This window comes from Solanum lycopersicum, chromosome 4 (genome assembly GCF_036512215.1).
Source record: "Solanum lycopersicum chromosome 4, SLM_r2.1".
NCBI classification, from domain to species: Eukaryota; Viridiplantae; Streptophyta; class Magnoliopsida; order Solanales; family Solanaceae; genus Solanum; species Solanum lycopersicum.
Genome location: NC_090803.1, coordinates 4,184,454 through 4,199,230, shown reverse-complemented (window position 1 = coordinate 4,199,230; position 14,777 = coordinate 4,184,454). Strand labels below are relative to the sequence as shown.

General features: G+C 29.0%; 1 protein-coding gene and 1 non-coding gene across 2 annotated transcripts; one reads left to right on the top strand and one right to left on the bottom strand.

Moving 5' to 3' along the window:
• Positions 1-2,748: 2,748 nt before the first annotated feature.
• Positions 2,749-7,401, bottom strand: LOC101265913 (beta-glucuronosyltransferase GlcAT14B). Its single transcript, XM_004236715.5, has 4 exons — positions 6,778-7,401; positions 4,244-4,319; positions 4,000-4,115; positions 2,749-3,886 (listed from the first exon to the last, which is right to left on the bottom strand). The coding sequence occupies exons 1-4, from the start codon at positions 7,271-7,273 to the stop codon at positions 3,369-3,371; spliced, it is 1,206 nt and encodes a 401-aa protein (XP_004236763.1). The 5' UTR covers positions 7,274-7,401; the 3' UTR covers positions 2,749-3,368.
• Positions 7,402-10,919: 3,518 nt separating this feature from the next.
• Positions 10,920-10,991, top strand: TRNAH-GUG (transfer RNA histidin (anticodon GUG)). The gene has a single exon. It is a non-coding gene; the product is annotated as a tRNA-His (tRNA).
• The last annotated feature ends 3,786 nt before the right edge of the window (positions 10,992-14,777 follow it).

Genomic DNA, 14,777 nt, shown 5'->3' with positions numbered 1-14,777 from the left:
ATAAAAGACTTGTAGATATTAATTTCATCGAATAAAAGAGAGGTGAACGATATCTTAATTTAGAATAATTGAATTAACTTCTTACGTAATGATATTGTATTGATATTTATTATTTGTTGTAGTCTTTATATGTACTGAAGTTAGGTTTAAAATATTATAATATTAAATAGCTATTATGTAAGAGCAAAAATAAAAGATTTGTAGGTATAAATTTCATCAAATAAAAGAGAGGTAAACGATACTTTGATTTAAAATGACTGAAATTAACTTCTTATGTAATGATATTATATATTTTTTTTTGTTATTTATATTTCATAGGAGATATATTATTCAAGATTGAATCAATATTTATGATATTTGTTCATCTTATTTTTAGTATTTTTGTTAAAAAACATAAAATATGTGTAAAAATCTATTGAAACTATAATATATTTAAAGATATAATCAGTTTGATGCTTAAAAAAAATTAAGACAAAATCCGCTAGTCAAAAATTTGGATACATCTCTAATGCCATTCATGGTTCTTGATTATTTTAAAAAATATATGTTTTTATGTTTCTAATAAATTACTCCTTACTATTAAAATCACAATTCAAATATCAATATTATCGAAAAAATGAAATATATTTTTAAATTTAAATCGCAAAATTATGAGTAATCGATAATTTTTTACTATTTTATGAGTTTTTTAAAAAGAAATTATACATTCGCTTTCTCTGTCACGAGATATAAATAAGATTGTCTAACACACTATTCTCTTTAAATTCTACATATAAAAATTACATTAAATAAATCATTATATTACGTTATAGTCATTATTATCTAGTGATTTTTTAAAATAAAAATCTAAGTGAGTATCTAAAGAAGAAGAAGAAAAAGCAACACACCCTCTGATCTAGTTTACGTAGCATTTTTCAAAGTTTGATATTTAAACAAGTATATTTTTATCGTAAATTTTTCTTATATCTTTTAATTATTATGACTTATAGTATTACATAAAATTTATGAATATTTAAATTTCATTCAAAACAATTGAAGATTCTATACATAAATTTTTAATCTAATTTAAATTATTTAACTCTCAAAAAAATAAAACATATCAGATAAATTCGGACGGAGAAAGTATATAATGAAGAAAGTTTGATAAGTCTTTTTCTTTTCTTTTTTCATGGGTGGGTGCAAGTGGTATATGCACATGATTTGATTAATGTATTGTGTGCTTTGTTGTGTTGTGTCCAGCGCAAATGTTAAAGGCTATGTTCCCTCTAAAGTAATCAATGCCCTTTTTCGTCTTTTTATTAGTTTTTGGTTAAAAGTTGGTTTTTTAACGACATTTACATCAAATAAATAGATAAATATTTAATATAATATTTGTTTTATTTTATCAAATAGCTTTAACATGATAAATTAGTAATCTCTTAGTTAATTTTATGTGATACTTTTTAAATTTGAGATTCAAATAAATTTATCTTTGACGGTAAGTTTTTTATACATTTTAAAAATATTTTAAATTATTTATTATTGCGACTTATAATGTTTTTATGTAGTTTATTAATATATATTTTATTTCAAAAAATTAAAGATTCTATGCGCAAATTCCTAGTCAAACTTAAATAGTTTGACTCTCGAATAACAAAATGTTACATAAGTTGAGAATGAGAGAGTGTTATCTTATATGATGCGGATAAGTGGTTACTTTTAAAAACTACAACGAAATAGCAGCAATTTTATTAAAATAATTTTTAGAAAAATAGTTTATGTTTGACTAAATCATTTGGTGATTTCCTTTTTTTAAGTATTTAATAAATAAATTATATTTGACTAATTGACTTTTAAAATGTATTTGAGTTTTTGACGATTGTGTTACGTAAGAAAAAGTTAATTTAAGGTTCACTGTATGATTAGTTTATATAAATAGAATAGTTTTAAATTTTCTATCGAAGACTTCAATATTATTAAGGTCTTCATCACTATGAATGTAGTTAAACAATAAAGGGAACAATATTGGCTAGATCAATATTATTGTACGATGCACAGTGTTGATCAATAAAAAATATTCAAGTTCAAAAGATGAAGATAACATTGATGAGGGTGCACATATAGAAGTATAGGCATACTATATATAAACGACATGTTTTAAGAACGAAGCTATACGAGGTAAGATCGAAATGATTAAGACATATGAAACAAAAGAGGTGGGGGGAGGGGGTTGTAAGAGTTTGGTTGTAACTAGAGTTAGAAAAGATAGAGAAAGGTTAAAAAAAGGATAATTTGGTGAAGTAATTTGATAATTATATTAAGAAGATGAACCTAAATAAATAAAAAATTGGAGGTCAGAAATTAGGATAGAGTTAGTAAGAAGTTGAACACTTTTGTACTCATAGAATCTAAAAATAATAATTGAATTACTGCTTCGTGTCCTTTGTATCTTGCTTGTTTTTAGAAGAATGTCATATCATCTTTCCAATTTTATTTCGAAAACTTTTTTTTTTATTCAAAATTCTATCGAAAGCAACTTTTCTATCCAACAAGATCTACGTACGTATCTCTTCCCAAACCTCATACTAAATATATTATTGGGTAGACATGGCATAAATTAATGACAGATAATTTGATAATTATATTTTGTTTTATATGAATAAGACCTGAAAGAACTAATTTTTTTACTCTTAATTTGTAACTTATCCCAACATCAAATAAATTATTCTTGATGTTGCTCAAAAGCATCTTTTATTTTTGGACAGATACTTCAAATCTCCAAATGTGTATTTTTTTAAAATTTCACAAAAGTTCTGCCAAACAAGCAATAAAATATTGGTAAAAATTGCTATACATAACTAAGAAAAAGGACACATAATTAGGACTTTGGCTTTTTCTTCTCAATTTTTTTTGGTAAGTTTATGAATATGAGTTTTTTTTTTCAAATTTGATGAGCATTTCTAACATACATAGATATTTAACTTTGACAGTGGCAACAATTTTAGTACATGGACACAAGCATCGTTCGATTCGCGATATTCTACACACTTCTGGGTGAAAATACATTACCTGCACCACACTAGCACACATTTTTTTCTATAACAAGCTTGTACGCCCCTGGACTATTCCATCGGATACCAACTACAGTACATACCTGAGAAGAATCCCTAGTTTTTCTTTTTCGTTGAATCTGGTGTTTGAGACAGCTTGCGCGCACCTCAACATTTTCAGTGGATATTTGTCACCTCCGAATAGCATAGGTAGTAGGTAACTCTGATCTCCAAGGCTAAGGCAACCAACAAACAGAAGCACTGATTTCTGATAGTTGTCATATCCTTTCATACCGGTAAGAGGAAACAAAGAAGGGAGTTAGCAGGATCCATAAGTGGTCATTGATGGTCACATCTGCTCGACTTGATTGACATGTTTTTGATCGATTTCATGAGGAAATTTTCAAGTCCTTTTGCAGCTGGCCCCGGTCTTAAGACACTAGGATCACCCCATTCACCGCAAGGATCACTGAACCAATTTGAGCTACCTAAACACCACCCCCCTGGTGAGACCATACCGTGACCACGGTGAAGAATGTGTGCATCAATCATGTCCAATAAGGGAGAATCCGCAGATACGTTTCCAACAAATGCAACCTCCCTTTTAAGTATTCTATCAGAACTTGGAGCTCTGAAGTCTGAAGGATCTCGAGCAGTGTTGTCTGAGTTAATGAATCGCAAGTTGGAGTTAATGACAGCATCTGAGAACTCCATAGTATTGCAAGCAAGAGTCTGAAAATATCCTCTATGAGACGATCTAGTGTTCGTGAAGTATAGCAGGAGCAATCTTGGCAAATTTTCCCATCCCTGGATCGAGTACTCAACAAACTTCCTGTTTAGAATTACATGTTGAGAACCTGACAAAGCAAGCAAGATCTCAGAATCCAAACAAATTATCAGAAAACATTTTAGCCTTAACTAAAATCGTAAAAAATGAAGGAAACAAGAAATCACCTGGCAAGAAACTTACCCATAAAAAGTTTAAAAGCACTAGGAAGTACCCGTTTTCGGTCACCCACAAACATTTTTCCTCTCAAGAGAATGTAGAGTCTAGAGTCAACGATAACTTCCAGAGCCTTTTGATATCTGAAAACAAAAATACAACATAAGTAACTTATATAATTGTAAAACAACATGGTACCTTTCTCAAAAAACTATTAATAATTGTAAAACAACAACTAATTTGAAGGAGCAGAAGGAATGATGTTACTTACTCCTCTGGGCTGATGTTCATATTATATTCTATGAAATTCAAATTTCTCGGAACAAAGGAGAGGATGTGGAGAAAATCTGCAACAAATGTTACACTTTAGTGCATCAGCTCAAATATATGTTACATTTAGGAAGAGTAAAGAGCAAAGTAAGCCTTTCTAGACGAACGAAGAGGAAATTCATGTAATCAAATACATTGTGAAGAACATTCTGTGGAAATCTATCTTCTGCGTATGAGTAGTGATTAACCCATTTTCCTCCCGGAATGGTTGATCTAATGAAACAAAGGGTCATACCATTGGATCTCCAAGTTCACTGTTGCACCTTCACCATTCAATCAAGTGTTTATGGTTGATGTGGTTTTTCTACCTTTTTTTTTTGGAGATTCTGATGTAATTGTTCTACTCTTCGCTCCTTCTCAGTGTGTTTAGGGATCATATCGGTGTTGTTCATGAACTCGAGCAAACTTTGAAGTAAATAAGCTAAAGTTCATAGGACTAGAAGGCACCTCAGTTTAAAGTTCAATGAGAACTTTGGGAAGGAAAAAAAAGAACAATGAATCCCCAAGCATGAGATAGTGGTTGGCTTCTTAGAGATAAAACTTCACGAGTTCCAATCCACAACCCATGAGAAGGGGCGAAACCAGAATAAATAAACTATGCAAAATTATTCATTTTCTCTAAATATTGTAAGAGTTAAAACAAGTTTGAGGAATTTGAAAGAAAAAAACAAGCTTGGGGAATTAGAGTTTGACTAGCGTTATTATAAATTGACAAGAAAGTATCAATCATCCTAAAAAAAGCTACTGACTCTCTATATAATCAAGAATATGCCGACGGACTAATGACTACATTAGGACGAGATGAATGGCATTTTAACACTTCAGGCACCTTGCTTAGTGATAGGACCAGTAGATGACTCTTCCATTCACTAGGATCAACACTCTACTCTTCATCTTTGTTGCAGGTATACATTATTGTAAAACTAACTTTATCCTGGTCAATGTATGATTGAGGCCCACACTTGAGTTATCGTGAGCAACTAATGACATCCTTAGTTGTGGCTAGTGCTAGTAAATTAGCTTTATTTTTCCATATGCAAATGAGGCAAAATGCTGAATATGGTATGTAGCAGCAAATTATTAGCCTTACAGAAATCACCACTAGACAAAAGTGTATATGCGGGGATGCCTTGCAAACAACAACAAGAACAACCACGTCAATCCTAGGCAAGTCAGGGTCGGTTATATGAATCATCACTAACCATGTTGCTCCAAATGGAATATACCTTGATGCGATAACTTTTTTTCCTTTCTTGTTTGAGAAAGATATAAGGTATACTTATCTTTTTTCATTAACTCCCTTGAATTTTCCCATTACACTCCCTTGAGATCAATAATGCAACTTTAACCTCATATGGAATCCACAACCTCGACAGTCAACTATTCTTCATCAACTAGAAATAGTTATATAATTAATGGTGGCTATCCTTCCTCTATTTGCATCTCGTTCACTCCCTTAAAGTACAATAATGAGTTTGAGAGCAGTCGGCACATACAAGAAATGCACTACATACTTAATGGCATCCTTGGCCTTTGAATTTTTCTTTTGATAAAGATGGAATTTCGCCAACTTGTGTGCACCTATACTATTCCAATAGGTACTAATTGCTATCTCCTATCAGTATAGCTATTAACTCTGTGTACCAGACTTAGGCAGGTGGAAAAGAAAGAAATCACCGAATATTTTTTTTTTGTCTGAGCTGGAATTGGTCTTTGATCTCCTATGGTTTTAATCTCATTTCATGATCACTAGGCCACACTTACTTTAGATTCAACGCTCATTAGGAGTATTTTTATTCTGATCAGAGACTTGTATGCCCGTGCCGAAGTAGTGGGAGATCTACAAAAGCCTCCAACTCGCCTTATCAATCATAATATTTAGTAGTGGATTGAAATAAGTTTGAATTTAGAGCAAATGAGTAAAGAGAATTCACATAGCCAAACCAACTAAATTCGGATCGAGGCTTTAGTTGATTGATTAATGTTATTCCCTTGAAAGACAATAAAATCAGATTGATTCAACAAGCTTAACCATCTTTACATGAACATCAAACTGCTCATGAAATTTGCCAACCTATGCGGAGGTAGGTAGGTGTCGAGGGGTTCGAACCCCTTTCAGCAAAAAAGTACATTGCAGATACATGGTTAAAAATCTTTTTATGTGTATATATATACTAGATGTTAGACCCCTTTTAACTTCTTCGTGTGTTTACTTCTTTAGTAAAAATCTTGACTCCGCCACTGGCTCTGCCTAATCAAACTTACAACAAATAACTAATTTGAACTTCAGCAAGTTCCAATTCAGCTCAAAAATCTCCAAACCAAACAGTAAAAAGATCATCCCCATCTCCCCACCCCCTTTGGAACTGTTAGCTTCAATAAAAATCACTACTTTCAGCTTGAACTACATAAACTAGACTAAACCCAATCTATGAAAATCAATAGAAAGCAACAAAAACTGAAAAAGCAACTCACCATCTTGTGGAATGAGGGGATAATCAGAGGCATCAAGATTAACAAACCAATCCCAATCCATTTTCCACTTCAACAAAACAGCAGCACCATGAAGCACAAGACCCAAAGCAGAAGACCCTTCTTCATTAACAGCATCAGCTTTCTCAATAACATTAACATTTTCAGCTGCAACAAACACATCAACAGAAGCCACTTTCAGAGCAAGCTGAAGTCTCTGTTTTGGTGAAGCAAATTGATCAAGATGAAGTAAATAGTAGTTTCTTGGATGATACACTGCTTGAAGTAACCTAAAGATTCTTGATCCATCATTTTTAGTACCAGTAATGAAGTAAGCTATTCTTGGTGGTGGTGAAAAGGGGTTTGAGAAAGTGGGGTTGTGAGGAAAATGAGTTTGAGTATGAGTATGACTATGGAAATGGTGAAGTGGAAGGAGGAGACAAAAGAGGAAAATTAGTGGAAGAGAAAAGAGGAGGATTTGTTTGAGAAAGAAAGACATGAGATTTGGGGATTTTGTGTGTGGAAATTGGAATACAATTATTTATATGTAGTTTTGTTTTAGTTAGATATTTTTCTTCTGGTACTTAGTATTCGTCTTGCAGCTCGATTTTAGTTTAAAATTTGTATTTTGAAATTTTATATAGTGATTTACTTTTAAAGCTCGATCGAATTTAAAGTTAAAGGATTAAATCATTTTCAAATTAGTATTCAGTATTCGTCTTGAAGTTCAATTACATCTGAATTTATATTTAAAAGTTTCATATTAAGGATAAAGTTGGACAATTTCATTTAAGGTAGGGCGGTGTATTGGGCGGTTCGATTCGGTTTTAATGTCTATCGAGTTGGCTATCGGTTTGTAGAGATGCTAAATCGTTATAGAACCATTAAGATATTGAGTTATCGGTTTTTTATCGTTATCGGTTCGGTTATCGGTTTAACCGTTAAAATTTGACACAAGAAAAAAATATTGAAAATCACTTAGAAACAAGGTTACAAACCAAATAAACCATGCACTTGAGTTCACAAGTTACATCTTGCTCAAAAGCAAACACTTTCACGTTGTATAATAATCAAGTGTTTGAGACAATCAAAATAAAAATAGAAAATTAAACTCTAAGTCGAGGACTTTATATACAAAATGGTATAAATATAATTATTTGATTTACTATCAGGTTATCGGTTAACCTGTTAAAAAAAAAAATTTAAACCGATAACCCAATAACAAAAAAAATCAAAACCAATAACCCAATACTATAAATCAATAACTTTTTTATTGATTCTGAACAGACCTAATTTAAGGCTCAAACACAATAAATTTCATTCAATTTGAAAGATTACTTACCAATTTACTATAATCGTTATTATTGAACAAATACTTTACTCACCGATCAAAGCAGATTTAGCCCTTTTATTATGGTTTCGATCAAATTTACTACCTTTAGTATACTTTTATATTTATACATTTTTTAAAAATATTATTACTCAATAATTTGATAAGAAAGTATAATCTTAAACACATGAACTTTACATCTTGACTAATTATCTTCACTATATTTTTGTATATATTAATAAAATAATAGATATCTTTTACATAGAATAAGATCGTTTAGGCATGGTTATTAATTGTTAATGTATCAATTTGTCATCCGGTATTATTTGTCATGATTTCTATTTTTAGAGTCAAATTATAAAAACTTTGACTAACATTTTAATATGTATTTTTTTATCATATTAATATGCAAAAAAATTGTAATTTATAATACTTTTCATATAGTTTTAGAATATTCAATTTTTTTTGTTTAAAATATTGAATTAATGTGATCCAATTTACCTTTAAAAATTAATCAAATTGACTTTCGATAAGCGCAACAAGACAAGCAATTCCAGACGAAAGAAGTATTATATTATATATCCTACTTACTTGGCTCAACAAATGTAAGCAAGTTGCAAGTAAACTTTGACTGTTAATTTGTTGCCTTCAAAACATATTTTATTTAGTTGATATAGCTTATTCTCCAACTATGTTTAAACCAATTCAGTCTCGCCCTTCCTCATCTTGTCAATCGCTGGGCTTGACGAGAATTGTACAAAGAAATGAGGAGAAAGATCCGAGTGTGATGGTCACCGTTATCTTGTCTCGAGTAACTTCGTTTCTAATCCTATTAGTCCTAATGCACTCATACATTCATTTCAATATCCTTATTTCAGCTACGTACATTCAATATCTTTTGATAAATTCTTGATCGATAAATACTCTCGTATAAATAATTGAGCTGATCATGCACCACTTTATGAAATTCACCTTTTAAGGTTTGGTGACACATACTTATCGCATAAGATAAATATTACTTAATCTCCTTTGTTTTAGTTATTTTTATAACAATTATTTGGACTTGATTATTACTTAGATGAAAATTATAAATCGACTGATTGGACTGTTCTTTTTATTTTACTATATATAAACTATGGTGTTACAAAGTTAAATTTAAAGTAGATATTTATATAATTATCCCTTTAATTTTTTTTCTTTTTTGTAATAATAATATCTTTATGAGTAAATTGATTAAATTGCGTGACTTTATTAATACTGAATAAACTGAAATGATTTTAATGAGTAATTTATTATAATAATTTTGACCAAAAAAGCGAAATAAACAAGGAATTTCTATTTGCATCAATATATATTAAATCAATCAGGCCATGTATCAATACTTTTGGGCTACTACAACTCTCAGGCCTTAATCATCCCATTTAGCATGATCTAGTGAGAAATAATATTCTATTTGTGTCGAATTCTCTAAAAATACGGATTATTTTTTGGATTTGAAATACGTTTGACATTTTTTAATATTTTTGAAAAATCAAAACAACATGATGTAACTTAGTAATGAATAATATCATGTTGCTAGCCTTGGACTTTGGATTTTGATAGTTGGCTTAAGAAAAGGGGAAAATTGTATTTAATAGCAAATTATTGATTCAAATTAAATTCTATAAATATAGTTTGATTTAACTGCACCCTATAGCAAACTGTTGCTATTTATCCTCTCTCCGAGTGAAATTCACTCGCCACTTTTGTTCTCTTCCTCGCCTCTCTCGCTTTTTATACAAACGCAGATGTATAAAATGTGTTTTCATTTGTATAAAGCGAGAGAAATTGTATATATACATATATTTTTGTTCTCCTCTCTCCCCACTTCCAGATCTCGCTCGCCACTCTCCCAGACCTCGTTCTCTCACTCGTCTCTCTCACTTTATATAAAAACACATATGTATAATGTGTTTGTGTTTGTATAAAGCGAGATAAAATTTTATATATACATAAATTTTCGTTCCCCTATCTCTCCTATCTCATATCTTGCTCGCTACTCTCCCAGATCTAGCTCGTTCACTCGCCTTTTTCACTTTATACAAATACAAATGTATACATTGTGACATTTGTGTTTGTATAAAGCGAGAGAAAATTGTATATAAATACAACTGCATATATTTTCGTCCTATACACGTGTGATTATACAAATATGATCTTCTCCTGCCCAATTTTCTTTTGTCTTTCTCTCTTTCTCGCTTTATACAAACACATATTGTACAATTGATCTTTTGTATATGTATACCAAAACAGATTATACGACTACTTTCTTTTGTATATTGTATAGTGAAATTATACAACTGTTTTTTTTTTGTATATGTATAACAAAATATACATATCTTATACTTGCTTGGAGCGCAATTATGCAAACTATAGCTATAGAATACAAATATGATTTTTATGTTCGTTATATGTGAAAGTTACTCATTAAATAATAAAGTTAAAGATTTAATTTGATTAAATTTTAATAAAATATTTATATTTTACTTATAAAATATACAAATAATTACAAATTTATATAATTTCTCGGTTCGGTTTGGGTTATTTCTGTTAACTTCTTTTTTAGTAAAATCAAATCAAATAGTATATATTTTCAAAATTTAAAATCAAATCACACCAAAAATCGTTCTTTTAAATCGATTTAGTTCAAATTTAGTTTTTTTTTTTTAACCAAAACATGAACACCCCTACATACAATTTTTATAAGAGCCATTTGTTATTAGTAAAAATGATTTCATTAAATAATATATAATTGTAGCAAAAATATGAACATGAAGTGGCTGTAGTTTAGTGGTAAGAATTCCACGTTGTGGCCGTGGAGACCTGGGCTCGAATCCCAGCAGCCACACTTAATTTTTAAAAAGATATTTCTCCTTCCGTCTCAATTTTTGTGGCTCTTTTCGAATTTTGAGATTCAAACAAGTTTATTTTTCACCGTAAATTTTTTATAAATCTTTTAAATATTTGGAATTGTCAATTATTGTGACTTATGATACTTTTACGTAGTTTATATATATATATATATATATATATATATATATATTTCATTTCAAAAAATCTGAAGATTACATGCGTAAATCCAGTCAAACTTAAATTATTTAACTTTTGAGAAACGAAAAATGTCAAATAAATTGAGCCAAAGAGGAGTATGTGTTATTCAGTCTCAACGATCTTTGGTATAAAGGAAAATCCTCTTATAACGAAAAAAAACCTTCCATAACGAAGTTGTTTGTTTCGAAAATAAGAAAAATAGGTTATAGCAAAATATTATAATTATAAATAACATACAATATAACAGTGTAAGGATAAGAATAACCCTTCTATAAGGAAATTGTTTGTTTCAATATTTTTTATCGATCATAATAAGATATTATTATGGAGAGCATATAATAACATAACATGAAAGATCGATTTTCTAATAAACATGATTATATAGTGATTGATTATAATATAGAATTATTGTTAATCTATATTATTGAAGATAGATGTCATACTGTTATTTAACTTTAAATTTGAAATGGATTGTATCGGGAGTTTGAAAAACTGATTTAAGAAATTTCCAGGTGAAATAATAGCTTAGATTCATAAAATTATAAAAACAAAAAAAAGAGTAAAATTCATGTTCGAACATACACGAATTTTTTTTTTTAAATTTCAACCGAAAATCAAATCATGTCAAGTAGATTTAATAATTACAGTAATATTATTGGGTGTGCTAGGTGTGAAAAAATATATTTTATAAAAATTAAGCAAGAAAATATTAAGTCTAAATTATTTATATGTAATTTAGCAAATTATTAGAGAGTGGAATGAGGTGAGAGTGAGGTTGGGTTGGGGGGGATAGTTTGGTGTGGACTGAGACAATGAACTTAAAATGTAACTTATAGAGTATTTTTAGAAAAAAAATATTTTCATCCACATCGAATTATCGTAATATTATTTTTCTCAATAAAAACATTGATTTGATCTTTATTTATCTAAGGGCCCGTTTGATCATGTAATATAAAATCAAGATCTGAAATTATAATATGAAATTATGAAATGAAATTTGAAGTTTTGTTTGGACATGTGTTTGAAGTTTTTATATTGTATGTTTTCTCATAAATATAAGAATCTCATGTAAAACTGTTAAAATAGTTACAATTATATATACATTCTTACCAAATAAATAAAAGTTTAAAAAATCGCACAATAAATTATTATAAAACCATTGCGCTCAGTCTTGTTCACTCAATGTAGACGAAAAACTATTTTTCTTTATCAAACATTAAAGTAGTGTTAATAAATTTTGTTGATAAATATATTTGATAAAAAAATAATGAATTTGATGAATATAAACGATAAAGTAGAAATTTATTTAAAGTAATAATAAATTTTATGTTGGTAGGAATTACTAAATTTTAAAAAGTTATGATATGATTTAAAATCTTATTTACATATGATATAAATGGCTATTAAATTTAAATGTGTAATCCCAAATCATGATATGGAATTCCCAAATCATAATTTTTGGAGAATATGAAATTTCATCTCATAATATGAAATTAGCATGAAACAGCATATTCAAACATTAATTTTGTGTCAATCATAATATGATATCGAATGGTTAAAAGCTTACTAATAATATATATAACTTAATTTTTTTCTACTAATATATATATAACTTAGTTAAAAGCTTACTAATAATATATATAACTTAATTTTTTTCTACTAATATATATATAACTTACTTTTTTTTTTTTGAGAAATTCATGCTCAGAAGAAATAATTTTCCTTATCACAATTTTTGCCAAGCCACATGTGACATGTGTTAAAGCTATAAATAAAATAGTCATATTTTCTTCTTGTACTTCATTATGCTTTTGAAGAGTAATATATATGGCTGATACTCAAATGTTAAATTTCTAAGGGATATATTGTACAAATTAATCATGCAAGAACCACATATAATTTATTCCCTATATCCTCTTACCCAATCTTCTCATCACCTCTCTTTGTACATTCCTCGTGATGAAAGCAAAAAATGGATCCCGACAATAATAACATCATACTCAGTGTAATTTTATAAGTGAGGTATATCGTATAAAAAGAATACTGATATATATTGTGTATGTGTATAATAGAAAGACAAGTTATTTTCGACAAACTCTTGGCTCAAATTACACATGTCAGAACTCAAGTATGTAAAAGCACATATTATAGTAATAATTTTAAGTTTATGATAATCAAAGCAAATAAAACTAATTAAAGAACAACATTAAAACTAGAATCGAAAATGAAGCTAATATAAAAAGAGTAAACAAGTAGTAATAATTATATATATGGAGTTTGTGTGCGTGCTAAAGTTACTAAATTTATGTGAACTCTATAGATTGTGTACTCGACAATCCAACATAGATGCAAAAGAACATTTACTTCAGAGGCGGACAAAAGATTTGAAATTTATAAATATCGTTACGTACAAAGCTGTATAAATGATAGTAACAAGTCCACAATGAAAGACTTATTGATAGTTTAGTGATTTTTTAACACATAAGCAATTAGGAACAAGAAATTATGATATTTATATATGATTAAAATTATATTAATACACGTATATATATATATTAGATATTAACCTTTTCATCTTCTTCGTATATCCACTTTTTATATTTTAAATCTTATAATTAAAAAATTCTGATTTCACCGCTTAGCTAACATTTGGAAAGCAAAATCCTTATCATTATAAGGTATGCTTTGAACCATATGATTATTTGCTCAGCCAACAATGATCCATAAGATACTCAAAAGGGAATCTTGTGTTAACTCACTTTATCAAAAGTGAATCGAGAGTAGGCCAGAGTAAGATTTTTGAAATGAATAATGTAAACTCCCTCCCCCCCCTCCCCCCCCCCCCCCAAAAAAAAATCCCCCATCACAAGATAGAACCTTTTTACGATGATTTTTATCTGTCTATCGCAATTTTTATGAATGTATATGCTCATATCACATCCATATAAATATATTTATAACTAACTAATGTAAATAAATGACGACGACAACCCTCCCACGATAGCTCTTATGAATTTATGTGCGTGCACTATACACACAAATATATTATTTTTAAATAATTGAAAGTAAATATTAGATTAAAAACAAGAAATGAAGCCTTTAAAAACTCTGTAATATGTACTACCAAATCAAACAAATAAGTTGAGATGTGGACCTCTCAAGGAAATACAATTGCACTCATCTTTTTTAGTACTTAAAACCCTAATTGATATGAAAACGCGTGATATTTTGCTTCTCGAATATAAAACTCTCAATTTTGATTAATTTTTTTCTCATATATATATTAACAATATATATTGTTTTCATATAATATTTAAATATCTAAATATTAATTTTAATTATTGAACCAATTTAATCTAACTTAGCTTCAACAATAGATAACATGACAAATATTTTAGAATAAGGGGATGATATATAATCCTAAGTTGATAATTAGAGTTGAAGTTTCATATGAAAAAATAGTCTTCTAGTATGCTTTGGGTAAACAGTTTTGAGTACCAAAAGGGTTGTGAACTAGTTAATGGTTATGAGAAGAGTTCGGAGCCTAAAAAGGTAAAAAATATTGATAAAAATTTCAAAAGAA